Source organism: Sorghum bicolor, chromosome 8 (assembly GCF_000003195.3).
Source record: "Sorghum bicolor cultivar BTx623 chromosome 8, Sorghum_bicolor_NCBIv3, whole genome shotgun sequence".
NCBI lineage: Eukaryota > Viridiplantae > Streptophyta > Magnoliopsida > Poales > Poaceae > Sorghum > Sorghum bicolor.
In genome coordinates, this window is record NC_012877.2 from 6,811,074 (window position 1) to 6,835,680 (window position 24,607).

At 40.8% G+C, this 24,607-nt stretch overlaps 3 protein-coding genes across 5 annotated transcripts; all 3 read left to right on the top strand.

The window, feature by feature from the left end:
• LOC110429827 (small RNA degrading nuclease 5) lies at positions 1,445–8,512 on the top strand. Of its 3 annotated transcripts, none has more exons than XM_021446486.1 (15): positions 1,445–1,717; positions 2,761–2,817; positions 2,910–2,975; positions 3,282–3,415; positions 3,494–3,603; positions 4,235–4,342; positions 4,686–4,756; positions 4,949–5,008; positions 5,202–5,257; positions 5,507–5,567; positions 5,664–5,931; positions 6,070–6,251; positions 6,339–6,631; positions 7,134–7,259; positions 7,978–8,512. In XM_021446486.1, exons 1-14 carry the CDS (start codon positions 1,505–1,507, stop codon positions 7,255–7,257), a joined length of 1,803 nt encoding a protein of 600 aa, XP_021302161.1. In that variant the 5' UTR covers positions 1,445–1,504; the 3' UTR covers positions 7,258–7,259; positions 7,978–8,512. The 3 variants fall into 3 exon arrangements, with proteins under 3 accessions (XP_021302161.1, XP_021302160.1, XP_021302162.1); XM_021446485.1 differs by lacking the exon at positions 7,978–8,512 and adding an exon at positions 7,342–7,682 and having other exon boundaries at positions 1,446–1,717; XM_021446487.1 differs by lacking the exon at positions 7,978–8,512 and adding an exon at positions 7,342–7,682 and having other exon boundaries at positions 1,447–1,717; positions 3,497–3,603.
• LOC8054118 (transcription factor MYB23) lies at positions 11,473–13,613 on the top strand. The gene is made up of 2 exons (XM_002441897.2): positions 11,473–12,166; positions 12,900–13,613. The coding sequence occupies exons 1-2, from the start codon at positions 12,031–12,033 to the stop codon at positions 13,520–13,522; spliced, it is 759 nt and encodes a 252-aa protein (XP_002441942.1). The 5' UTR covers positions 11,473–12,030; the 3' UTR covers positions 13,523–13,613.
• Positions 15,722–16,774, top strand: LOC110437651 (photosystem I reaction center subunit N, chloroplastic). Its single transcript, XM_021466168.1, has 3 exons — positions 15,722–16,047; positions 16,162–16,287; positions 16,497–16,774. The coding sequence occupies exons 1-3, from the start codon at positions 15,820–15,822 to the stop codon at positions 16,596–16,598; spliced, it is 456 nt and encodes a 151-aa protein (XP_021321843.1). The 5' UTR covers positions 15,722–15,819; the 3' UTR covers positions 16,599–16,774.

Here is a 24,607-nt window from a genome sequence, read left to right on the forward strand (position 1 = left end):
TTTTCGGAACTAAATAAGGGCCAAAGCAGAAACTGCCGGCCGGCCACCAGCAGCATCAGCAGATATCTGACAACGGCGAGGCGTGGTGCATCACCTAATAGCAAGTATTATGGTGGGCTGTAAGCTGACTAAATGCTGATGTGGAGGAGAGAAGTGAGGAGAGAGAGGAGAAGCAGGCTGTAAGCTTACAGCCAGCTTAGACACAATAACCAAGAAACTTTGTGAGAGAGATAAGTAGGCCATGTATTAATAGTGAATAGCTACCTATTGTATGGATAGGCTGGGAGAAGGCTGTAAGAAACCTTACAGTCAGCAAGTGGGCTGTATTATTATACTTCTCTAACAGCGGACAGCAACATCACAAGAACGGCAAGGTGCTGTGCATCACCTGACACCTGATAGCAGGACCGACGGTGAGACGTCCGTGGCTAGCGATGCGAAGTGCGATGCGCGCGCGGAGGGGTGGAATAGCAAATTGTTAAAAATAGCAACCTCATTTGGTAATTTGTTGGAGATGAAATTTTAGTGTTTTACCAAATTTTTAAAGATGACAACCTTATTTAGCAAACTGTTAGAGATGTTCTCACAACTTATTTCCACCGAACAATGGTCTCAATGTATTACTGGGCGTTTCAATACGTCTAATTGCAGTGTTAAAATGGGTTTTTGAGTATACGTCTACACATGTTTCATGTTTAAGCCTACCTAGTTTGGAGCTGTGTATAATGAACCGAGTACACTTTGCTTCGAGCTCTTTTTAAAAAATTAACATAATTTTATTTATTATAGTCACTTGGTTTATTTGAGACCTACTTTCAGCGAGTCAAGCCAAAGCCAAAAATCATTCAAAATCAACTTATTATTTTTATTTAAAAAATATGTTCAATCAGAATAATCTTAGGCCTTCTTCAGTTGGTAAAATTTTTGATATAAGATACTATAACATTTCCGTTTGTATTTGATAAATATTGTCCAATCATAAACTAATTAGACTTAAAAGATCCGTCTAGTAAATTACAGACAAACTGTATAATTAGTTGCTATTTTTATATATATTTAATAATTTATATCGATATAATGAAAAAATTAAAAAATTTTAGATACTTTTGGAAAGCCTATCCAACCAGCTAGGGATGAAAACGGATCGGATATGGACGGATATCACCGATATCTTATTTGTTTTTATATTTCTGATCGGATTCGGATTCGAATACGGATAATGTAAGATAAGATTAAATGTCGACATCATAAATATACGATTTAAGTATTCGGATACGGATACGATATCGGATGTTAAATATTCAAACTCAGATATAAACAGATCTAAATCTCTTTAAATAATTCGATCTCAAATAGAAAATATCCGCAACATTTTCCTCCAAACAACCGGCTCAGACTCGCCAACTCTATAGTCGACACTCGACACTCGAGTCCCGGAGGCAGGACACTCGCAAGGTCGGCGCCCCTCCTCGGCTCCTCCCAATCTCCAAACAGCCCAACGGAAATGCTATATTTGCAGAAAAGCCCCCGTTCAAGTCCGACATCCCGAAAGAAGGCGACACTCGGAGGGCTTTCCTGCAAGTTTCGAGAGCGGCAAAGAAGCACTAGGGCATCCACCTCGGCGGCGGCGGCGGCCTCCATGTCGACCCCTTCCGGCAACGGCAACGGCGGCGGCGCCACCTCCTCCTCCGCGCTCTACGATTTATACGGCCCTAACGTACGTGCTCTCTTGCTTCTTCGCCTCCCGCTCCCCCGTCCCCTCTCGGAAAATTAAGGTTTCGGCGTGGTGTGACATGAAGGGGAATTTGTCATCGAGTTGAGCTGAGTTGGTCCGTTATTGCAAAAAAAGATCGCATTTTTTGCGTTCTCTGTTTCTCTGTTAGTGTTATTTTTTTAATCTCCGATGTGTGGCAAAACTGGGTGCTGCGGTGGTTGGTTTTAGCTACGAGTATGTTAATTTGATTGGTTGGAATTCTTCCAGTAGGAGTTCTGCTGAGATTGAAACAGGGGATGTTGTATTGCATCATGACTGAGGGGACTGTGATTGACATCAATGTTCATGGGATTATGTGTAAATTTTGCTACTAGCCTACTAATGGGGGGCTTACTGTACCTATGAAGTTTGCACTGTTGTTTCAAAGCAAATTTGTGCAAATGGATGTTATGGAAATTAAGCAATGATGGTGGGTTGGGACTTGGGAGACTGGCTTACTGGACTCATCCATTGATCAACTTTTAGCCGGCTCAACATTTTTCAAGGACAAAGCTTGAAACTTCCATAGCTTGTTTATTTAGGAGTTCTATACTTTGAATTTCGAAGGTGTGAATCCAGATTGATTGCTTGATAGATAGCAAAATGGGGCTCCTCTAGTTCAAATAGTGAAGTGATACTGCACTTGTAGTAATGCTATCTGTATTCAAATAGTAATGCACTGGGAGCCTGCTCATCAACTTAGGGATCGCTCATCAAATTAGTGACTTTCTAAGTTGAATCCAATATCAGTTGTTTGTACTAGAGCTATCGACATGGCATAATAATTGACTATTTGGTGATGGCATGCTGCCTATTTATTAATTTATAATAGTGTACTCTCTAATCTTCATTTAGTTGAAAAGTTAGCTGTTAGTTGTGTGCTTGTTGGTGAATCATTCTTGTGCTGCTGCCTGATTACTTTGCTCATAGACACTGTAGCTGTCTTTTTTTTTTTTTGTATTTTTGGTTTCCAACTCATACTGTCTCTTCTTGTTTATCCTGTCCAGGCGAAGCCTGATGTTGTTTTCAAGGAGGCTGCTTTAAACTCCACACTAAATCTGCAGGTTTGTTCATAATAAAAGCTTAGTGAAATTTGGCTCGTGAAAACTATTCTTGTTCTTGTATTTTAGTAAAGAGCCATTTTGTTGTAATGCAGGACGTTCAGGGTCTAGTTACTTGGGTTATTGGTGATGGCATGCTGCCTTCTTGGGTGTTTGTTAAGGTACCCCCTTATTTTTTGAGATTAAGGTACTTTGTCCTTCTGGTTGTGCTCTTTCAAACATGTCTTACTTTTTTGAGGTATTGATATGTTATCTTAGTTTCAATTTGTAGAGCTTGGTCTTTTCTTGCTGTTATCTTCATCACATTCTATGAATCTTAACAGAGTTTTTTCCCCCACTGCACTTCAGTGATCAACCCACTCTTCATGCATTTGATTTCTTCTTCTATTAGTTTAGTTGTAGGTTATTTGTCAGCTTTCACAAATATTATCTTTATTAACACTACAAATATTCCTGTTGGTTTTCAGAACAAACCTCTTATACCCAGAGTTGTCCTACTATATGTTCCTGGCCTTGATGCAGCTTTATATATGTCACAAACTCGACTTCTTTCTTCTCTGAAAGAATTATGTGGCAATCCAAAACCTGTTCTAGCTTCAAGGTTTGTGTTGTTCATTTTGTGTTAGTCTACAGTTAGGGACTTCTTCCTATATTGATTGATAATCTAATCCTATTCTAGCAGCTGTATACCGGATGAGAGGCACACCATTGATGCACTCCTAACCTGCAGAATAAAGAGAAAGCGTGATGTAAAAACATCAAATCAGTCATCTAAACCTGACATAGATGGTATGTCCTGACATCTTGGCACTGTGTTGTCAATGTGGTTCAGGATGAACAGTGTCCTGCTTTATTGGGCCTAGTGTTGGTCTGTTTATTATTGTGATAGCCACCAGAAGATTTGAGCTTGACTATGAAGAATGGCATGCTTTTTTTTCTTCTTCTCTCGAACATGGAGGAGAGCTGGCATTCTTATTTCAAAGATTCTCATACTGATTTGACAATTTCAATCCTTTTGATTGCCCTTACTTGGTCACAAGTTTTTCATTTTAAGCTGACATTACAGATGATGAATTTTTCTTTATACACTTATCTAAATGCTAATTGTGTTTTTATCAGTCATATTTCATCACTGTCAGTATGGCATCTTGCATAAGTTTATGACTATAGCAGTATTTCCCTCTTAATTCATCTTGTAGTATCAGCCATATACATCTCTTGCTGACCACTTTTTATCTGGTTCTCTAAGCTGAAGATGCTCTCTTATTTCTGTAGCATTTATTCTATTTATTTGTTGTATATGTATGTTTATTGACATTAGAGTAGATATATCTTTGTCCATGGAAAAGCAGGCACTTTTGAACCTAGATTGAGAATTTATGTTTTATGCAACTGGTTAATATTTTTATTTTGGTCGCAGGAAAACTATCAAGTCTGGATGATCTTGGGGACATACCATTTCCTGTTACATATTACACACTTTCGATGAAAGACTTGGAAGATAATGGCTACTCTTTCAATTTACCAGGTTAGCTTCTATTCCTCTGTTCCAACATGTAGGTCGTTTCAGTTTTTTTTCTATGTCAAACTTCTTTGGTTTTGTCCAAAATTATTGAAAAATGTTAATTGCACCATAAAGATGTTTCATGGTGGATTTAATGAAAATAATTTGTTATTGTCGATGTTGGTGTATTCTTCTATAAAATTGATCAAAGTTAGTAAAGTTTAATGGATAAAACTGAAACATCTTGTTTTTTTTTTGTTTTTGCGACAAAACATCCTATATTTTGGAAGGGAGTATTTCATTGTCCCTCTCCTTGCCCTTTAATGCCTATTATTCAAATGACATATCTTTATCATTGCCATTTTAGGTTTTGTCCCTACTGTTTCAGCTCCTTCAGGTTCCTCACCACATAAAGTTCTTGCACTTGATTGTGAAATGGTAATGTGACTCCTGATAAATGTAATGATGTATGGTTTGAAGCCACTGCTTTGTTTTAAATAATTGCACTACTATTTTAGTGTTATTGTATTTGAGAAGGCATTATTACAACTGTGCCGGACTGCTGGTGTCATAAATACTTATTGCTAATATTTGTTGAATATATCTAGTGATAATTTTCAACCTTTGCAGTGCGTGACAGAAGCTGGATTTGAGCTTACAAGAGTGACACTAATTGATATTAAAGGATCGGTATGAACTTTTCTTTCCTACTTTCCTTACCTTTTTTATGGCTAATAGTTCTTAAAACATTTGTTTTCTTAGTGCTTAATTCCACCTCCTGTCAATAGTATGAGGGCATTTTCCTTTGTTGCTCCTGTATGATCCATTCTTTTCATCACACTTCGCTGTTCAATGAGTTCTGAGTTTGTTCTAATCTTTTCAGGTGGTGCTAGATAAACTAGTTAAGCCTGCTAATCCAATCATTGATTACAATACAAGGTATATGGTGCTTTTACCTCCCCTTTAAGTTAGCATGCACTATATTGTGTTTTTTATGCCAACCTTTTCTTTTGGCACGGTTATTTTATAGCTTGGTCTCAAAATACATGTCAGATGTATTTTGATGCTTGTCCATTCTATTATGAATATTAAAACTGATTATTTGTTATATGAACTTCATTTGTCATAATATTCTGAACGGGTTGTTAAGTGTCCATTACATGATGTAATTGTTTTTTAATAGCACAGGTTCAGTGGAATCACTGCTGAGATGTTGGCTGACGTGTCCACAACCCTACAGGAAATTCAGGTTAGTTCTTAGATTTTTTTAGTGATCTTTTCATGTGTATATTAGGATGTCATGAAACATTGCCTGTGCTTTACACTATTTTGTTCATGTTTCCAGGAAGAGTTTGTTGGACTTGTACATAAAGAAACAATTCTTGTCGGGCATTCCTTGGAAAATGACCTTATGGCATTACGGATATCCCATGGTTTAATCATCGATACAGCTGTTTTGTACAAGTATAATCGAGGGTCTCGCTGTAAGATTGCATTGCGTGTCTTGACAAAAAAATTTCTCGGCCGGGAGATCCAGAACACAGGATCTGGGCATGACAGTGTGGAAGATGCTAGGGCTGCTCTAGAACTTGCTATATTGAAAATCAAACATGGTAAGGACTAAGAAGGCATTTTTGCTATCGCTTTTGTTTGGTTATAACATCCATTTCTGTAAGCTGCTAATGCGGATAGGGAGACAGACAACATGGCATAAGCATATCATTGGTACTTTCTAATAACTTGTTAACCAGGTCCTGATTTTGGTTCCCAACCATCATTGTCAAGGCGGAAATTGACATCTATACTGCATGAGAGTGGGAAAAAATGCTCCCTTATTGATGACGTGTCTGTTCTTGAGCGATATTCAGATACTTCTTGCAATTCAATTGCTGTTTTTTCTGATGATGATGCCCTCTCCAGATCAATGAAGGAGGTTAGTGCAATACATTTCTAGGTGTAGACATTCTTACCAAAATGTTTTAAGATGTTTTCATAATCATAAGTTGAAATCCTACTGCAGGTGAAGAATGACAAAGTTGCCTTCGTTTGGACTCAGTTCTCAGGATTGATATCTTACTTCCACCGAAGAGCTCAAGATCCAGAGAAGTTGAAATCATGTGTCGCAGAGGCTATTGCATTAAAAACATGTGATGGAAAAACTGCTTCAAAAAAAGCAAGAAGTCAAATTTGTCCCGAATTAAAGGAAATTTTGTGTGAATTGGATAAAAAGATAAGGCAATTATATAGTGCCCTACCTGATAATGCTATGCTTATTGTATGCACTGGCCATGGTGATACTCCTCTAGTACAAAGGTAAAGTTACTCGTGGTAAATCATCAATACATAGTTTCTCATGGCAAATTGGCAATACATAGTCATTGCAGATCAGCAATACATGTACCTTTTCCCTTTCTAGTATAATTTGGTCTGTTAAGATACAAGTAAAAGATGCTCACAAGCTATTTTAAGTTACAAAGTCATTGTCCGATGTTACCTTTAGTAGAAGCATTATCAGTTTGTCTTGTAGAGCTGTTCTATTGCGGTTGCTTACTGAGTGATGAAATCACTATGCTGCCTTTAGGGCCACTTTGTGTTTGTTGCTTCGTGCTGGGCTGCATTGTCAAATATAGTTTATTTGGATGAATCTTATTTGTTCCAATATAATTGCTATTATAGCTCAAAAGTTGATGCTTATATAACCGACATTATAGCTCAAAAAATGATGCTCATATAACCGACATTAAAATTTGGATGTTAATGCTTTAAAAAGCATATGCAATGCATCAATACATTGTAACTGTGCTACTTCATGAAGATTACGGAAAATGCTTCACCATGAAGAAGAAACAATAGACAGCCGGGAAACTATTGTTCAAGCTTTGGGAGATTTACAAGCCCAAGCGGAAGTTGCTCTATGCTTCTGCTGCGTAAAACATTAATTGTAAGTGTCTTTATGCCCTCCTTTTCCTACAATTTTTTCCCTGGAAGCAGAACAGTGCACCGTTCTGAATTGTTTTAAACAGGCATGGCTTCAGCGATTATAGAAGGGTGTCAGGCATGCATGCTGAATTGCTGACCTGTTGATGTGAAAAGTTCTGGCTGACATAGTTTTGTGGATTGAATTTTGAAAGAGATTCTCATGCTGTCTTTTTTTGTCAGGCTAGGATTAGTCTGTAGATGTCAGCATAGGGCATAGTGATGCATGATCGGTGTATCTTAGCAAGCAGCGTGTCAGCATATTGATAGCATTCGTTTTCAGATGAATATACGGATTACGGAGGAATGTAGGAAACTGTTGTAACAACCATGTTATTGTGATATTAAATCAAGTTCTGGAATCCATAATACTATGAGCCTTACCATTTACAGTTGCGAAAAATGTAGCAAAGCTAAAGTGTATACAGCATATATATATTGCATTCCCTTCTCCTTGATATACAGAGGAGGAAACTGTGTTATATCAATCATTATATGATATCAAACCATGTTTTGCAATTCATAATATGGCCCTTACCATTTACACTCGAGGAAACTTTGTTCATGTTTCAGTGGTTTAATTTTGTTGCTCCAGGGGAAGAAAATTGTTTTGGGCATCAACATGGTGCCTTCGAAACAACTTTTTATTTGTTTCACCAATGATATGTTTGTATTTTTTTTAGATAATGGAATGAGGTAAAACATAAAGAAAGAACTTTAGCCACTGCTGACAGAAGCGCGGTAAATTGACAATATGAAACGTGAACCTGATCCTGGATGCAGCAGAATGCTTGATGAATTCCAATTATATGGGCATCTATTGAGTTTGTTGACCCCAAACTGTTCTTGATGGACAGAAGCTCAGAGCTGAATTCATTAATTTATGGCTAGACCAGTATGTTATGGTTGCTTGTTGCTCTCACTCAAATCTTCAAGTGGGTTCGTTGTATAATACAAAATTGGGTGTAGTTCTGGAGCCAACTATGTGGCTTTCTTACCTTCAGTGACAGAAATATTAGTTACCTGTTCATGACTGCTCTCTGGAAAGTTCTTAAATTAGTTGATGGTGTACTTGCCACTGATGCGCGGCTTGTTTTATCTTTTAAGGAAGAACAAATTGGTAGATGGGAGCATGATTGATCGAGGAGTTTGCCATCACTAACTTATATTGTAAGAAATATTTTCTATACCTTTTATAAAAGAACCATGTTCATTATAGCAGACATCTCAAATGCTAGTGTGAACTGATAATGGAAATTCATGTAGCCTGAGATGATTCAATAATTTCAGCAAGAATACACACACATATAAAATGTGCGATAAAAAACAACTGATTTTGCATGTCATTAGTATGTCAGAAACTAAGTCCACCACGTCTAGTCAGCTACTTGATCATAATCGATTGAGAACACCTCCAACAAACCAACCTCATGGACTTAATTAGTGTGTTGTTTGAGAGTAATCCACAAACTCTGATCTACAGACACCTAAAGAGGAGTTCTAGAAATTTTATGTTCTCTTTTCTAGAGTTTGCGGAGCCACACATGTTTGGTTGAAAAACGTGGAGTGGAGCTGTTACAAACAGAGACTAAGGCAAAAAAACATTATGAGTTGCTTAATTTATTTAGTCCTTGTTTAGTTCACGATTTTTTTTTGATTTGGCTACTATAGCATTTTCGTTTGTATTTGACAATTGTTGTCCAACCATGGACTAACTAGGCTAAAAAATTTTGTCTTGCAAATTACAAATAAACTGTGTAATTACTTATTTTTTTATTTATATTTAATGCTTCATGTATGTGATAAAGATTTAATATGATAGCAAATCTTGAAAATGTTTAGAAACTAAAACAAAGTGAATCACTGGTCAGTACGCATGCATGCAGGAGCTATGTCCCCAACTCATTCACATTGATGAGGTAGAACGAGGTCTTGTTTACTTACACCTGAAATCTAGAGAACTTTTCAAGATTCCTCATCATATCAAATCTTGTGGCACATATATAGAACATTGAATATAGATAAAAAATAACTAATTACATAATTTATCTTTAATTTGCGAAACGAATCTTCTGAGCTTAGTTAGTCTATGGTTTGACCATAATTGCCAAATACAAACAAAAATACTACAATACTCAAAAAATTTTCACCTAAGAAACTAAACAAGGCACAAATCTAGTTGGTTTGTACAAGTGCATCATCATTCACACGACACATGAACCAAACCATATATATAAGTTGGTGTGAACTCAGTTGTTTATACCATAACATAACTTGCATGGTCAGTTGTCGAGATGTACTTTGGTTAGCTCGATAGTTTTCTTGGTATATCTTTTTTTTATCCTTTGGTCACTCGTTGTTTGTCCCTTTCAGTTACGTTGCCTTTGATCAAGAATGGTTCGAACTTGGGCTCCTTTCGAGTCATCCTACTATTAAAAAAACTATAATTGGTGACAATGGTAACCTTCGGAACCTAAGAAAGTAACCTCAACTTGTTTTGTAGAGAAAGGGGAAAAAAAGTCATTTCAGCTACAAAAGCTATATAATTAATGGCACCTAACAAATAGAAAAAAAATGTTATCCTGACTACGCATTTGCATTTACCACCTGAAGCAACATATATATATTTATGGAATGCTTATAATTCCATTCTGCAGTGTATTTCCCTTTTTGGCCTGCTAAGCAGATGCACAGTTGATCTTCTACTGTTAGTAGTTAGCAAAATGAATTTGTTTTTGTTATTGACTTAATTATTGAGCCAGAATAATCTCAGTTTACATGGTGTTAGCTAATAACTAGTGCTAACAAATGCTAAATTGTTACGACTTGCACGATACTGACGTGCCAGCCTCTGAACTGTCCATTCATAGTTTTACCAGACACGAAACTACTTGCCCAACAACACCTCATTCATGTAGTCCTTCCATACCACTTTTTGCAATAAACAATACTTCAGAAAACACTTCTTCACTATCACAAGCTAAAGCTACATTCTGAGAAAGCCAAGTCACGCTTACACTGACAGTGTGACTCTTAAGCTTGGATTTGGTAACCATAAATGATTTTTCTATTACCAGCAGTTGCAAGGGTGCTTTCATGTTTCGATGGTTATCATGATCTTATCTGAGAGAAAGCAACATTCTAATCAGTGTAAGTATTCGACATGACAAACGAATATACATCAAAACTTTGGGCTTTCATATAAAGACTCCCCATACATTTGTTTGTTGTGTATTGATAGCAAGGCCTGAACAATATAAACCAATTATTATAATTCAAATGTCAAATGCTTACATGGGGATCCACAATAATAAAATCACTAAGTTACAGCATCGGCATCGTTAACTCCCTTTTAAACGATACTGTAACCAATGCAAAAAAAGAAATAAAAACAAATGCAATTACTACCAACAACAATATATAATTATGTTAAACTTAGCGGAAGTTTGTTGCGCATGCCACTTATTTTGCTATTAGTTAGTGTGTCGGCTCTTCTTTCTTGCGCCACTTTTCTAATGCAAACTCACATACATTTAGATACTTTTGTTTCCCCCTTTTTTGGTTCCTCTTTCCTTTCCTTTTCTTTCATAAATCATTTTTTAGATAATACCTGGCTTCATCAATATATAGTTATATACATAATGTAGAACCTGTATTTTTAAGGCTTGAGGGTGCAACCACCTTCGATTCCTCAAAGAGCCTAGCTAGTGCTTGCATGCTCACATCCTAATTGCTTGGATTGCTACTATTTGTATACTCATGGTTCGTTGTAATGCAAGAAAAAAACTCGATCTGCGAGGGCTAAGACAGCCCCTGGACATTGTGCTTAAGAAGATCTTTTCACATAGATTGAGAAAACCCTCAAATCTCTGCTCTACCCATACACAGCGGTATCGCTGCTCCTGTGAGATTTGGTTGGCCTTAGACCTGTGCTTTGATATGAGATAGACGAGAAGATTTTTTTCGTCCCTGGCCAACAAATTCGCTCCCGTAGAGGGTCGAACTCCGTCCGCAAGGATGCAACGTGGTGCAGCTAGCCAAATACAACTTGTTTCTGTTGCAGCATTCGTAAAGCTCGAAACAAATTAACAGTGGAGATGAAACAAACTCACTAAGCTCGAAATTGTGCAGGCATGAACAAGAACATCAAGACGATGACGTGGATGACCAATGAGGCGGCGTAGATGCAGACCATCAGTCGTTTGCCCTACTAATGCACGAGAGAAATATCTCGTACGTGATGACGAAAGAATATTGTTAAGGAAGTTAAGCATGCAAGACGCTAGCTATTCTCCATTGTCTTACGAGAGCTGTGACACATAGGATATATAGCTCATTGGCCAATTGCTGAACACGCATAGGTCCGGTCGGTGAGATGCATAGTATAGACACGATATATATTAGCTGGGTATGTTTCCGCAAAGTTAATATAGAGAACATATATATATATAGGTACGGTGGTGGATTGAAAGAGGCTTGTTAAGCCGCCCTCTTGTCGTGCAAAACTAAACAAGCTAGCTAGAGTGACCTCCATTATCCAAACCTTACAAACATCCTATTTAATTACCATGCGCGCTCGATCATCCAAGCAATAAATTAAAGCTCTCTCATTCACAACTTAGTTCTTTTGGCTAGCTAGCTTAATTGTTCCTCGATCGCTCCAGCTAATCAATCAAAGTAGCAAACCCATCGATCAGTTTCTTGGGGAAATTAAACCAGGCCACACATCGATTGCAATGGAGAAGTCGTCGAGGGTCAGGCCATCGAGGGGCCACTGGCGTCCCGGTGAGGACGACAAGCTGCGGCAGCTCGTCGACAAGTATGGCCCTCAGAATTGGAACTCCATTGCTGAGAATCTGGAGGGGAGATCAGGTATGTATATATCTAGGGCTTCTTTCAAGCTCTCCTGATTAATTGTTTCTCCTCCGCTTTCTGAAGCACATACATGCATGCACATGCATGATGACGTGAAGAAAAAGTTTTCTCACCATGGCTTTGTTTCTTTAATTAATCTTGTATACTTGTGTTGTTCCTTCTCGTTCGTCTAGGCTTTTGTCAATTCTCGCATGCATGATCGTTTTGGATGGTCGAGTGACAAGAAAAGTTTGATCGATGTTCATCATCGTTTGTGTTTGTACACATATGTGGAGAATGTTTAAGTTGGTTTATGAATGTGTAATAATTAAGATACTACTAGATACTAATTATATATTCGAATGTCACCTTGGTTCATTTCAAGTTCGTGAGGCATCCATGCATCTTTGCCTGCCCTACTTTACAAATTTTCATCTCTTTTCACCATGCCGTACGTACCACATGTTGGTGCTGCAGAAAAAAATGTATATCATCATCATCATCATCATCACCGTTTGCTTGATTATGGATCCACGACCCGTCCATATGCATATACTGTAGTAGAAACTATATATCACAAGGACAATTAATATATATGTCTGCAACTCTGCATCAGTATGTACAGTAGATTTTCTTGCTTGCGCATCCAATTTTTTCCATTTCAGAGATGAACGTCCAGAACGCTACTGACTGAGTGACTGATGCGTACGTGTTTATGCATACATGGCAATGGCACGGATGAAACATATAGGCAAGAGCTGCCGGCTCCGATGGTTCAACCAGCTGGACCCGCGGATCAACCGGCGGCCCTTCACGGCGGCGGAGGAGGAGCTGCTCCTGCAGGCGCACCGCGCCCACGGCAACCGCTGGGCGCTCATCTCCCGCTTCTTCCCGGGCCGCACCGACAACGCCGTCAAGAACCACTGGCACGTCGTCACGGCGCGCCGCCGCCGCGGCCACCACCACCACCATCGTACCCTCGTCGGCGACGGCGAGCAAACCGCCACCAGCACCGGCTATGTCGCCGTTGTACCGCCTCGTCATCAGCCGCCGTTTCATCATCAGTACTTCCATTTCGGAAGCTGCTGCCTGCCGGCGACGACGACGAAGATGACCACCACCCGCTCGCTGTGCTTCGCGGTGCCAGCTGGTTCCGGGCCGCTCGGCCTCAGCAGCAGCCGAGCTGGAACGTACGGTGTCGTCAGGAACTGCAACGTGCCCACTGCCGCCGCTGCCGTCGCATTATTGGACGGCCATCGTCGTCATGACATGAGCAAAGACCATGGCCGTCGTGGCGGTGACGATGGCGGTGCCGGTGCGGTTGCAAACAGGAAGGACGTGCAATTCTTCGACTTCTTGGGCGTCGGGATCTGAAGAAAAATAAATAATGATGGTATAAGTACAGAACATTATTGGAACGATATACGTACTGCAATATATTAATGAGGCGTTGTTACCTAGAAAATTGGATGTTGGTGGCCTTGTTCAGTTCCCAATTTTTCAAAAATTTACGAGATAAATCTTTTGAGCCTAGTTAGTTTATTATTGGATAAAATTTATCAAATACAAACAAAAATACTACAGAGTAGGCAAAATAAAAAAAATTTCTAAACTTTCTGATTTTTTTAGGTTTTAAATATTGTAGCACTTTCATTTTTATTTAATAATTATTGTCTAATTATAAAATAACTAAGCTTAAAAGATTTATCTTATGATTTACAGATAAACTATATAATTAATTTTTATTTTCATGTCTTTTTAATGCCTCATGTATGCGACGCAAGATTCGATGTGATAGAAAATTTTTAAAAAAAAATTAGTTTTTAGGGTGAACTAAACAAGGCCTACGAATGGGCATTCCTTATGAGAGTACTCTCTCACTCTCTCGACACCACACGCTCGTGAGATGTGCCAGGGGTCCCACATGTCAGCAGCATAAATGACATGACAAAAACGATGATGTGAAGGTAAGTCATTAATCCCCAAATACTTCATTAGTTTTAGAACGTAGGTAAAATACATGTTTTTATTTTGTTCAAGTCAAAAGTTTTCTAATCTTGACCAATAAGCCAAGACCATGAAAAACAATAGGCGAGGAAAGATCAGCTAATAGTGTGCAATAGATAACTAATGCTGGAGTGATGTTTAGATTTCCTGTTGTATAATATAATCTCCCTTAGCTTTTGGTAGCGCATGTCCATGTTGCCACCAACCAAACGGGCTTGAGGGCCAGCGCTACGCTTCGCTTCGATCGTCTGGGATTCATGCTCACTAGTGGAGCTAGAAAGCAACCATAGAAACCAAAAAGCTACTGTAGTTGCTTCGTCTGGCTCCTCTGTCCATACATGTGGATCCCTCCTTGGATGCATGGTGGACGACGATTAGAGCACGAGGCAGAGGCGCCGAGATATGAGGCAAGTGAGGCATCGTGGAAGTGAAGAAGGTGGCACGATGACCGGGGTGGGGATGAGGGAGGCGACCACGTGTGAGGAGGCAGAGATTAAGAAGGGAGCGTGGCTGAGGTAGAGGCGAATGAGAGGAAGGAAAGGGAGAAAGAAACTACAATAGAAAAAAGAAACAACATTATGGATATTTTACTCTTTTTACTTATCATGAGAAATTGTTTTAATAAACATTTTTCTATGGAGTTATCTAGATCTAAAGAAAACTACTCCAGCAAAAGATCGATCTAGAGTCAGAGCAGTTTTAGTTAGAGTAGAGCGAGCTCTACCAAACACACCCTACATTTATTTAATAAAGTTAGAAAAGTTTGATTTGAGACATAAATAAAACTATGTTCGTTTTGTACAAACATACGGGTATGCATGTTTCTTTCCCAACTAATTGTCCAACTTGCCAAACTATAAAGGATAAAATAGAAATTTCTCACTTTAACCAACTATCAATCACTATAATCTACTCCCTCCGTCCCACAAGTAAACGTATTTCTTTGACTTCTACGATACATGTTTGACTGTTCGTCTTATTCAAAAAAATTTAATAAATATTATTTATTTTTTATGACTTATTTTATTGTTAGATATATTTTTACAATAATTTTGTTATTTTATTATTTGTATAAAAAATTTAAATAAGACAAATGATCAAATATGAATCGTACCGGTCAAAGAAATGCATTTATTTGTGGGACGAAGGTAGTATTATGTATAATTCAGATTATAATAACCAAGTCATGATCCAAACAGCTAGACCTTAAAATAAAAAGCAATGCTAAGTAATGTAAGTAGAACGCTATATATCAAGTCGTGGCTCCAGATATTATAGGAAACATTATATATAGCAAAAATATGCCACTAAATAAAATTGGAATGGGGTTGGACTCTCTGAAAGTCACAGGCCTCTCCATCCATGCCACCTAAGCAAGCAATGCCTTCCTCAAGATCTGCATACCCAAGGGTCACCCGCCACGTGTCACACGGGCCCACCGACATTTGGATAATTTGTGCCACGTGTGCAAAGCCCAGCCAATGGGATGGAAGCAGCCTCACCCTATCCACACGCCCGGCACCACAACCACAACCCTCTACAGCCTCCACACCTGCAGGCACCCACGATCAAAAACAAAACCATCCTCACTCTCCCCTGCTGCCAGCCAACCAAGCTCCAAGCTCCAAGCACGCACAGCCACTCAGCCACACCACACCAAGATCATGGCCGGCGTGAACTCCAGCGTCGTCGGACTCAAGCCCGCCGCGGCAGTGCCCCAGGCCGCCGCCGCCGCCGCCTCGTCGCAGGCGAAGCGGGTGCAGCTGGTCGCGCCCGAGGGCCGCCGCGCCGCGCTGCTCGGCCTGGCGGCCGTCTTCGCCGTCACCGCCACCACCGGATCGGCCAAGGCCGGGATCATCGACGAGTACCTTGAGAAGAGCAAGGCCAACAAGGTCTGTCGTCGTTTCGTGTGTATTATTTTATGAGAGCTGTTGCTAGCTTGTTTCAATGCATGGAAGTGAAACCTGACAGGATTTTCCTTTTTTTTGCTGCGATCGATCGATCAGGAGCTGAATGACAAGAAGAGGCTGGCCACCAGCGGCGCCAACTTTGCGCGCGCCTACACCGTCGAGTTCGGCAGCTGCACGTTCCCCTACAACTTCACTGGGTGCCAGGACCTCGCCAAGCAGAAGGTTGTTCACATATTCTCATCACACTCATAAGAAACTTTTTATTTTTCGAGAACAAGTTCGCTGATGTGTGTTTCATTGAGAGGAGATCGATACTCATAAGAAACCTCACCTGATCGATCGATAATAATCTGAATTATTGATTTCTTCGATCTCATGTTGTGCCATATAGATATCATGTGTGTCGTCCGTGCTTGCTTGTGTTGTTGCAGAAAGTGCCCTTCATCACCGACGACCTCGAGATCGAGTGCGAGGGGAAGGAGAAGTTCAAGTGCGGCTCCAACGTTTTCTGGAAGTGGGGTGAAGCAAAATGAGGAGGCGACCTGGTGGTGTACATGTACGTGTGTGTGTACCTAGATGTGCGCCCAAACTGCAGGAAGAATTTGGATGTGTAATTGTGGTCAGTGTATTTGTGTCATCTCATCATCTGATTGATCATCATGAACCTCTTGCATTAATTGGGGAGAGTGAATTATAGTATTTTGTCCTTGATCGCCTTCTCGTTTCATAGGCGCTTATGAGTTTTCCCTACAAAACACGACAAAAGAAAGATATAATTTTTCTATTACGATAAGCCCTGGAACTCGATTAATATGCTGCTCAAATTTTATATATTTGTTGAGCACTTAACGATCTCAAATGACAAAAATCAGTACTAGGAATATGTGGATCTCATCAAGGGTTATAATTTTGATATACAAAGTATCTTTATCTGACACCATGCAAGAAAAATATAATTTTTCTAATATAATAATTAATATGCTTCCCAAACTTAATACTCCCTCCAGACTTGTAAAAGAAATCGTTTTGGATAGCGACACAGTCTTCAAATCATAACTTTAACTCCTTATTTTTATAAAAAAATATTTTGAAAACTATATATTTTATGAAAGTACATTTCAAGACAATTCTATTTATATGACTTTTATATTTCCAAACTCAATAACTTAAAAATTATTCATGATTTCCATTCCCAATATTTAACTCAAACCTTGTCAAAATGACTTCTTTTACCAACCTGGAGGGAGTATAATTTTTTTAGCATCTTAACGATCTCAAATAAAAAACTCAAAAACTAGAAATTAATTGTAGATCTTGATTGAATCTATAAATTCCTAGTTGAGCTTTGTCATTTGAGATTGTTAAGATGATAAAAAGATAATATAAAGTTTGAGCAGCATATAATTGCATACCAGGCTTTGTTGTGTTAAAATTTATATCTTTCTTAGATGGTGTCGGATAAAACTACTTTGTACATGAAAATTATAATGCCCAATGCGATCTACAACTTTCTAATTTTGAGTTTTACCATTTAAAGTTATTAAGATGCTCAGAACAATAATATAATGTTTCAGCAGCATGCCAATCGTGTTTCATACCATTTTTTAGAACATCTAAACAACTCCAAATAAAAACTAAAAACTAAAAAGTACTTTTCAGCGGTGTTTTTCTCTCATAACAATTCAACGAATAATATTTTTGAGTATCAGTATAAGCAAAATTTCAGCGAGCGCTACAACTTTCATGTACAAAGTATCACCGTACATAAAAGACTTGATTTTTTTTCTAAGATGACATGCCCCCGTACGTGATTGATATGCTATTGAAAATGTATATTATTTTTTAGCATCTTAACAATCTTAAAGAGAAAAAAAATCAATACTATAGGAAGTTGTATCTCACACTAGTAGACAGGCTCATAGCTGGCGCCTCCTTTTTATACCACAGACGGTTCCAGTTACGACACGCTTCTGGTATAAATAGGACGGTGTCAGAGATTTTCGGCCGCCTGTGCAAACGTTTTTCACAGGCGGTTGACTTAAGCCAACCGCCAGTGTAAATGCTTCATTTACACTGACGGTTGGCTTAAGTCAACCGCCTGTGATAAACTATTTCCACAGGCGGTTGGCTTAAGCCAACCGCCAGTGTAAATGCCAAAGAGTTTTCAGCATAGTCAGCAAACTCAAATTTGTTTTTGGAAAGAAGACAAAAGATGGTGTTGATGCAAAACTAATCTGCAAACACAAAGGGCTAATACCCGATTCAAACGTTAAGGCGTGCCAGCCGATTTGACCTTACTATCGGCAAAGGTGATAACTCGAATACTTTAGTCCTGACAACAGCGATGCGCCCGGATGTCACGGCTAAGAGGTACTCACACGGAACTTAAGGATACGCCGAGCTTGAGTCGACGAATTCCTAAGAACTCGTAACAAAAAGAAAACGTATGACGAAGTCGTCGAAAAGTAAATGCTAGAATATGAGTAAAAACGTGTGTTTGATTGATTGATAGATGTCCCGATTACAAGGTCTTAGGGCTTATATTTATACCCTGCTCAAAGAGCTACGACCAGACACGATTAGAATTCGAATTCCAAATTACACGGAACCCGTATACAAAACGATATGAATAACATAAGGAAATAATAAAACCATCCTTCGTGACAAACCGAAACTCCTCTACATGACAACTGGCAGCTTCCGGACTCCTCCTTCGCGTCATCGGCAATCCCCTTGCCATAGTCATCGGCAGACCCTTTTACTTGGTCATCGGCACCATATTACTGTCTGAGGACTTAGCCACGTTCAACCTTTCCCTCATCGGTAACCATCCTTACCAGCAACCCGCATCGTACTGCCACCCTGTCCTGCCATCCTGGACACGTGCCCAAAAATGGTGTCAACACATGCCCCCCAGTTTCGGAGTATAAAACTATTAATGCTCCGAAATTCTCTGCAGTAATGATGTCTTCTCCGCAATTAATGCTCCTAACCTGGTAACCGACAACCTCAATCTGGGCAACTCTGATCCTAATCCTCCGCAGATCCCTCGAAATCCACAACTTCCCAAACGGGCATCTCTCTTAGTCGTACATCGGCAACAATACCGTTACAAAGATCTGCCGATGCTCTGCCCAGGATATTCGCAAAAACGGTTACTTTCCCTCTATCCGTCCATCGGCAGGACGACCGTTATAGAATATCACCGATGGACCGACCAGGAGATCGCGCACAGTAAAATATCTTTAAATAATGACCGCTTCCTGTCAAATCACCTGCACAATCCCTGGATTATCGTGCGAACAGTTACCATATCCACTTGAGTACCCTCGGGTTTCTCGGATGCGGCAAAGAAATAAGTCAGATTTGCCCTTGTCCATCTTGCCCTATAAATAGTTCCTTCTTGGGTACTCCTCCCCCATTACATCATTCTGCCATCCAACTTCACTTTTCCAGCGGCGGCGCCATTCTCAATCCTCAAGATCTTTGACAAGCATTCTTCTTCATCAACTCCGGCGTCTTCCAGCGTCCCCTTCACGACAAGATGGCCGTTGGCTTCGTCGTCCCTGAGGTCAAACTTCCATCTCATCTGCTGTACCTTTTTCCTGCATTCCTGTTCATCTGCGATTTACCTTACCGAATATTTTCCTTCTCCTTTTTCTTTGTATCTTTATTCCCCAAAACACCAGGAGTTATCCAATAAAATCGTCATTCCTACCGATCAACCACATCTCCAATGCCTCGGCCCTCTAGGGGATCCAGATCCAACCGACCTTATCAACGCAGAAACCAACAGGGTTCCCTTTAGAGCTGAAAACTTTGCTCTAGATCTATGGAAGGACACCTTTCGCTCTTGGCCTAGCCCTACTGTAGGGTGGAAAGACTGGTTCTTGAGGGTCAGCAACTCTTATGAAGTTCAATGGGGTGAGAGGAAATTAGCTCAATGCATTAGGCTGTCCATTGCCGATATGCACAGGAACGAGTCATTGCTGATAGCCGCATCTTACTTTTGGTCAGACACTCTCAACGCTTTTGTTTTTGGCCACGGCCCTGCTTCTCCTACCCTTGCCGATGTAGCCATGCTTACTGGGTTAGACATATCTTCTGCCGATAGCACCCACTTTTTTGATACCGCCCCCAGTGCCAAAGTGGAGACTCGCGCTATCGGCGGCTGGTCAGGGTACATCCAGAAGTACCGCGGGAGAGGGCCTGTCACCATAAAGGAACAAACCACTTTTCTGAACATGTGGCTAGACAAGTTTGTATTCTGTGGTCGATCGGCAGGACCGACTTCTGTCTATCTATCGGCAGCAGAAAGATTGGCTAGCGGTGGTCAATTTCCTCTCGGCCGTTATTTGCTCGGCGCCGTTTATCACCTTCTTCATCAGGTAGTCCAGAAACTCCTGCTCGGCCAACCTATCGGCAACTTGGGAGGTCCTTGGTGGTTTATTAATATGTGGCTCAATCTGCACCTGCACAAGCGCCTCGATCTCAACTTGTTCTCTCAGCACTTCCCAAGAGATATAGCCGAGAACCATGTGTTGGGTGAAGAGGAATCGGCAACACGTGCCCCCCTGAACTTTGGCGAAGCTGTTATAGTTCTACCCGGTTCAGGGAACACCCCGGATCAGATCGGCCGATTCTTCGAAACGCTGTATGAGGGTCTGGCCAAAGATGAACGACCATGGCTGGCTTATGACGACCCGGATAGCATGCTCCCTCTGACCTTCAATCCGTTCGACGAAGCTCTTGATAGGGACAATGAGGTGATGATGGCAATCGTGACTCCCAGAGCCATACCAGTGAACTTCTTCGGCAGCACGAAAACCTCTCCCCAAACCTATGAATTTTATAATCCATCGGCATTAGCTCGCCAGCTAGCTTTCGGCCAATTACCGATCGCACTTCCTTATGCCGATGTAATAAAGCCCAGAGAACCCATCGCTAACCTCCTCGAGTGGACTCGAGTAGCCCAGCTACCACCAAATGCCGATACAGATGTAGATCTGTCAGAATGGGTTCCAGCTGCCTTTATCACTCAAGCATACAAGCTATGGTGGGCAGAATGGAAGGAGAATCTATTCTGCAGATCGGCCCTCTCATACCGCGGCATGATCGACCCCGAATACGAAGTCCCTGACGACACTGTAAGTATTTTAAACCGATGTCTCATTTTCCAATACTATTCCCATCGGTAACTTACCCCTGTATTCTTTTTGCAGATTGACAACACCCCCCCATCGGTTAGCAGGAGTGGCAAGCCGATCGACTTATTCCCATCAGGCCCGATCTCCTCAATCGGCCACAATGCTCCCACTCTGGCTTCCATCGTCACCCAAGCATCGGAGAAGAATTCCGTCGATAGTTCGATAATACAATTCATTTTCAAGGATCACATACTTGGTTGCTTGAAATCGAACCCGTCTTTCAACTTTTTTGGATGGATCTTTTAGATAATCAATAATTTCTTCCCTCCAATCACCGGCACTAACTACCGATGTCGCATTAATCATTGGCTGATATCCCGAGGCATGCTGGGCTAACCGATTAGCGTCTTCATTATGCAATCGGGGAATATGCTCCAATTGGAAATTCTTGAATTCCTTTAACAGTTGTATACTTCTCTCGAAATAGGTTATGAGAACTTCACTCCGGCATTCATAGCTTCCGGCCAATTGATTTATAACCAACATGGAATCTCCGAACACTTCAACAGCATCAGCATGAACTTCTCTTAATAACTCCAATCCCCTGATCAGAGCTTGATACTCAGCCTGATTATTTGTTGATGTAGCAACAATCGGCAAGGAAAATTCATACTTCCTCCCCTTAGGAGAAACTAATACAATGCCGATTCCTGCTCCCTGGTCACAGGTAGATCCATCAAAGAAGAGCGTCCAGGGTGCAATTTCCAAGGTTTCCACTAGACCGCAATGCTGAGTCACAAAATCGGCCATAACCTGCCCTTTGACCGCCTTAGCCGATTCGTAACGCAAATCGAACTCCGACAGCGCCAAAATCCATTTACCGATCCTACCACTCATAATCGGCATAGATAGCATGTATCGGACCACGTCATCTTTGCAAACAACAGCACATTCGGCCGACAACAGATAATGTCTTAGCTTGATACATGAGAAATATAAGCACAAGCACAGCTTCTCTATAGCCGAATACCTGGTTTCAGCATCAATCAACCTCCTGCTCAAATAATAAATTACTCTCTCCTTTCCTTCAAATTCTTGAACTAAAGCTGAACCAATAACCGATCCATCGGTAGATAAATATAATTTGAAGGGTTTCCCTTGTTGGGGTGGAACTAAAACTGGAGGATTCACTAGATACTTTTTGATCTCATCCAAAGCCAACTGCTGTTCTTCCCCCCAAACAAACTCCTGATCGGCTTTCAATTTAAGAAGGGGACTGAAAGCACGAATTCTCCCAGATAAATTTGATATAAATCTTCTGATAAAATTCACCTTGCCGATCAAGGATTGGAGCTCGGTTTTATTGGTAGGGGCCACTATTTTATTGATGGCATCAATAGATCTTCGACTAATCTCAATACCCCTCTGATGTACCATAAAACCAAGAAACTGCCCTGCCGATACGCCAAATGCACACTTGTTGGGATTCATCTTCAATCCATGCTTCCTGGTGCACTCCAACACTTTTCGTAAATCGGCAAGATGCTTTGAGAAATCTCCAGACTTAACCACCACATCATCAATATAAATTTCTACGATTTTGCCGATGAACTCATGAAATATGAAATTCATAGCCCTTTGATAAGTAGCACCAGCATTCTTTAACCCAAAAGTCATGACTATCCATTCAAACAATCCAACATGACCAGGACACCTGAATGCGGTTTTTGGAATATCCTCCTCTGCCATGAATATTTGATTGTAACCCGCATTACCATCCATGAAACTGATGACCCGATGGCCAGCCGCAGCATCAACCAGTAGATCGGCGACAGGCATTGGGTACCCATCCATCGGCGTAGCTTTATTGAGATTCCTGAAATCAATGCACACTCGAAGCTTCCCGTTCTTTTTGTAAACCGGAACAACATTGGAAATCCATTCGGCATACCGACACTGCCGAATAAACTTAGCTTCAATAAGTTTAGTGATTTCGGCCTTAATATCAGGTAGAATGTTAAGATTACATCGGCGGGCTGGTTGCTGATGTGGCCGAAATCCAGACTTGATGGGTAACCGATGTTCAACAATTGATCGGTCTAAACCAGGCATCTCTGTATAATCCCAAGCAAAGCAATCTTTATATTCCTTCAACAAACTAGTTAATTGCCGTTTACACTCAGGGTCTAGTTTAGCACTAATAAAAGTAGGCCTAGGCTTATCACCACTACCTATATCTACTTCTACCAAATCGTCGGCCGATGTGAATCCTTGGCCTAATTTTCCATCATCGGCGAATCTATCCATTAAAAACCGTCGTCAGAACCGACTGCTTGGATCGGTGGAATCTCATAATCGGCAACTTTGAGAAAATCTTTCTCCCAAACTTCTCCTGAAATGCACCTAGTCTTTTCATAAGTATCCGCTTCTGCCGATGCGATAACATAAGAAGAATCCCCTGGGACGATTTCAATCTTGTCACCTACCCACTGAACCAAGCACTGATGCATTGTAGATGGGACACAACAATTGGCATGAATCCAATCTCTCCCCAATAATAAATTATAGGCACCTTTTCCGCTGATCACGAAAAAGGTTGTCGGCAAGGTTTTGCTGCCGATCGTCAACTCTGCACATATCGCCCCCTTGACCGGAGACACGTTTCCCTCAAAGTCTTTGAGCATCATATCGGTCTTGGTCAAATCTTGATCCCCTTTCCCAAGCTTCCGATATACTGCATACGGCATAATATTAATAGCAGCTCCACCATCAACTAGGATCTTGGTCATTGGCTGCCCATCAACCCTTCCTTTGAGGAACAAAGCTTTAAGATGCTGCCTCTCGTTATCGGCAGGTTTCTCAAAGATAGCCGTCATCGGATCCAGAGCCAACTGAGCTATCTGATCAGAAAATCCCAACTCATCATCACTGGCTGGTGCAAGAAACTCCATCGGCAACATGAATACCATGTTGACGCCTGCCGATGGACCTTCCTTCTTAGTGTCTGCCGGCTGCCGATTTTCAGAACTCTCTCCTTTATTTAACTCCTCCTGCCTTTCTCGTTGCAACCTCCTTTTCTGTGTCTTGGTTAAACCTTGAGGGCACCATGGAGGAAGTGGCCTTTGCCTTACTGCCGGGCGTCGGTTCTCCCTTGACTCCATACGATGTGTGTTAGCATCTCTGCAAAATATGAACTCATCGGGAACCCGCGCATTAGCCATTTCCTCAAGCTCTTCCTGGTTCCTGGGAAAATATTGGACACGGTCACCGAGCCGATCGCGAACACTAAGCCTGCCCCCCAGCCGATCATGAACTGACGCTCTTCCTCTGATTGGCCCATTAAATCGCCGTTCATCATCACGATAACGCCGATCGTTCCTATCGTACCGATCATA

What these genes read in the sequence shown, in the direction of transcription:
- LOC110429827 (XM_021446486.1), top strand. Translation starts at nt 1,505, where the DNA reads ATGCTATATTTGCAGAAAAGCCCCCGTTCAAGTCCGACATCCCGAAAG. An exon ending in TTGCACTTGATTGTGAAATG is followed by an intron (nt 4,757 to 4,948) that starts GTAATGTGACTC and finishes CAACCTTTGCAG; the next exon opens with TGCGTGACAGAAGCTGGATT. An exon ending in ATCATTGATTACAATACAAG is followed by an intron (nt 5,258 to 5,506) that starts GTATATGGTGCT and finishes TTAATAGCACAG; the next exon opens with GTTCAGTGGAATCACTGCTG.
- LOC8054118 (XM_002441897.2), top strand. Translation starts at nt 12,031, where the DNA reads ATGGAGAAGTCGTCGAGGGTCAGGCCATCGAGGGGCCACTGGCGTCCC. An exon ending in GAATCTGGAGGGGAGATCAG is followed by an intron (nt 12,167 to 12,899) that starts GTATGTATATAT and finishes TGAAACATATAG; the next exon opens with GCAAGAGCTGCCGGCTCCGA.
- LOC110437651 (XM_021466168.1), top strand. Translation starts at nt 15,820, where the DNA reads ATGGCCGGCGTGAACTCCAGCGTCGTCGGACTCAAGCCCGCCGCGGCA. An exon ending in AGAAGAGCAAGGCCAACAAG is followed by an intron (nt 16,048 to 16,161) that starts GTCTGTCGTCGT and finishes TCGATCGATCAG; the next exon opens with GAGCTGAATGACAAGAAGAG. An exon ending in AGGACCTCGCCAAGCAGAAG is followed by an intron (nt 16,288 to 16,496) that starts GTTGTTCACATA and finishes GTGTTGTTGCAG; the next exon opens with AAAGTGCCCTTCATCACCGA.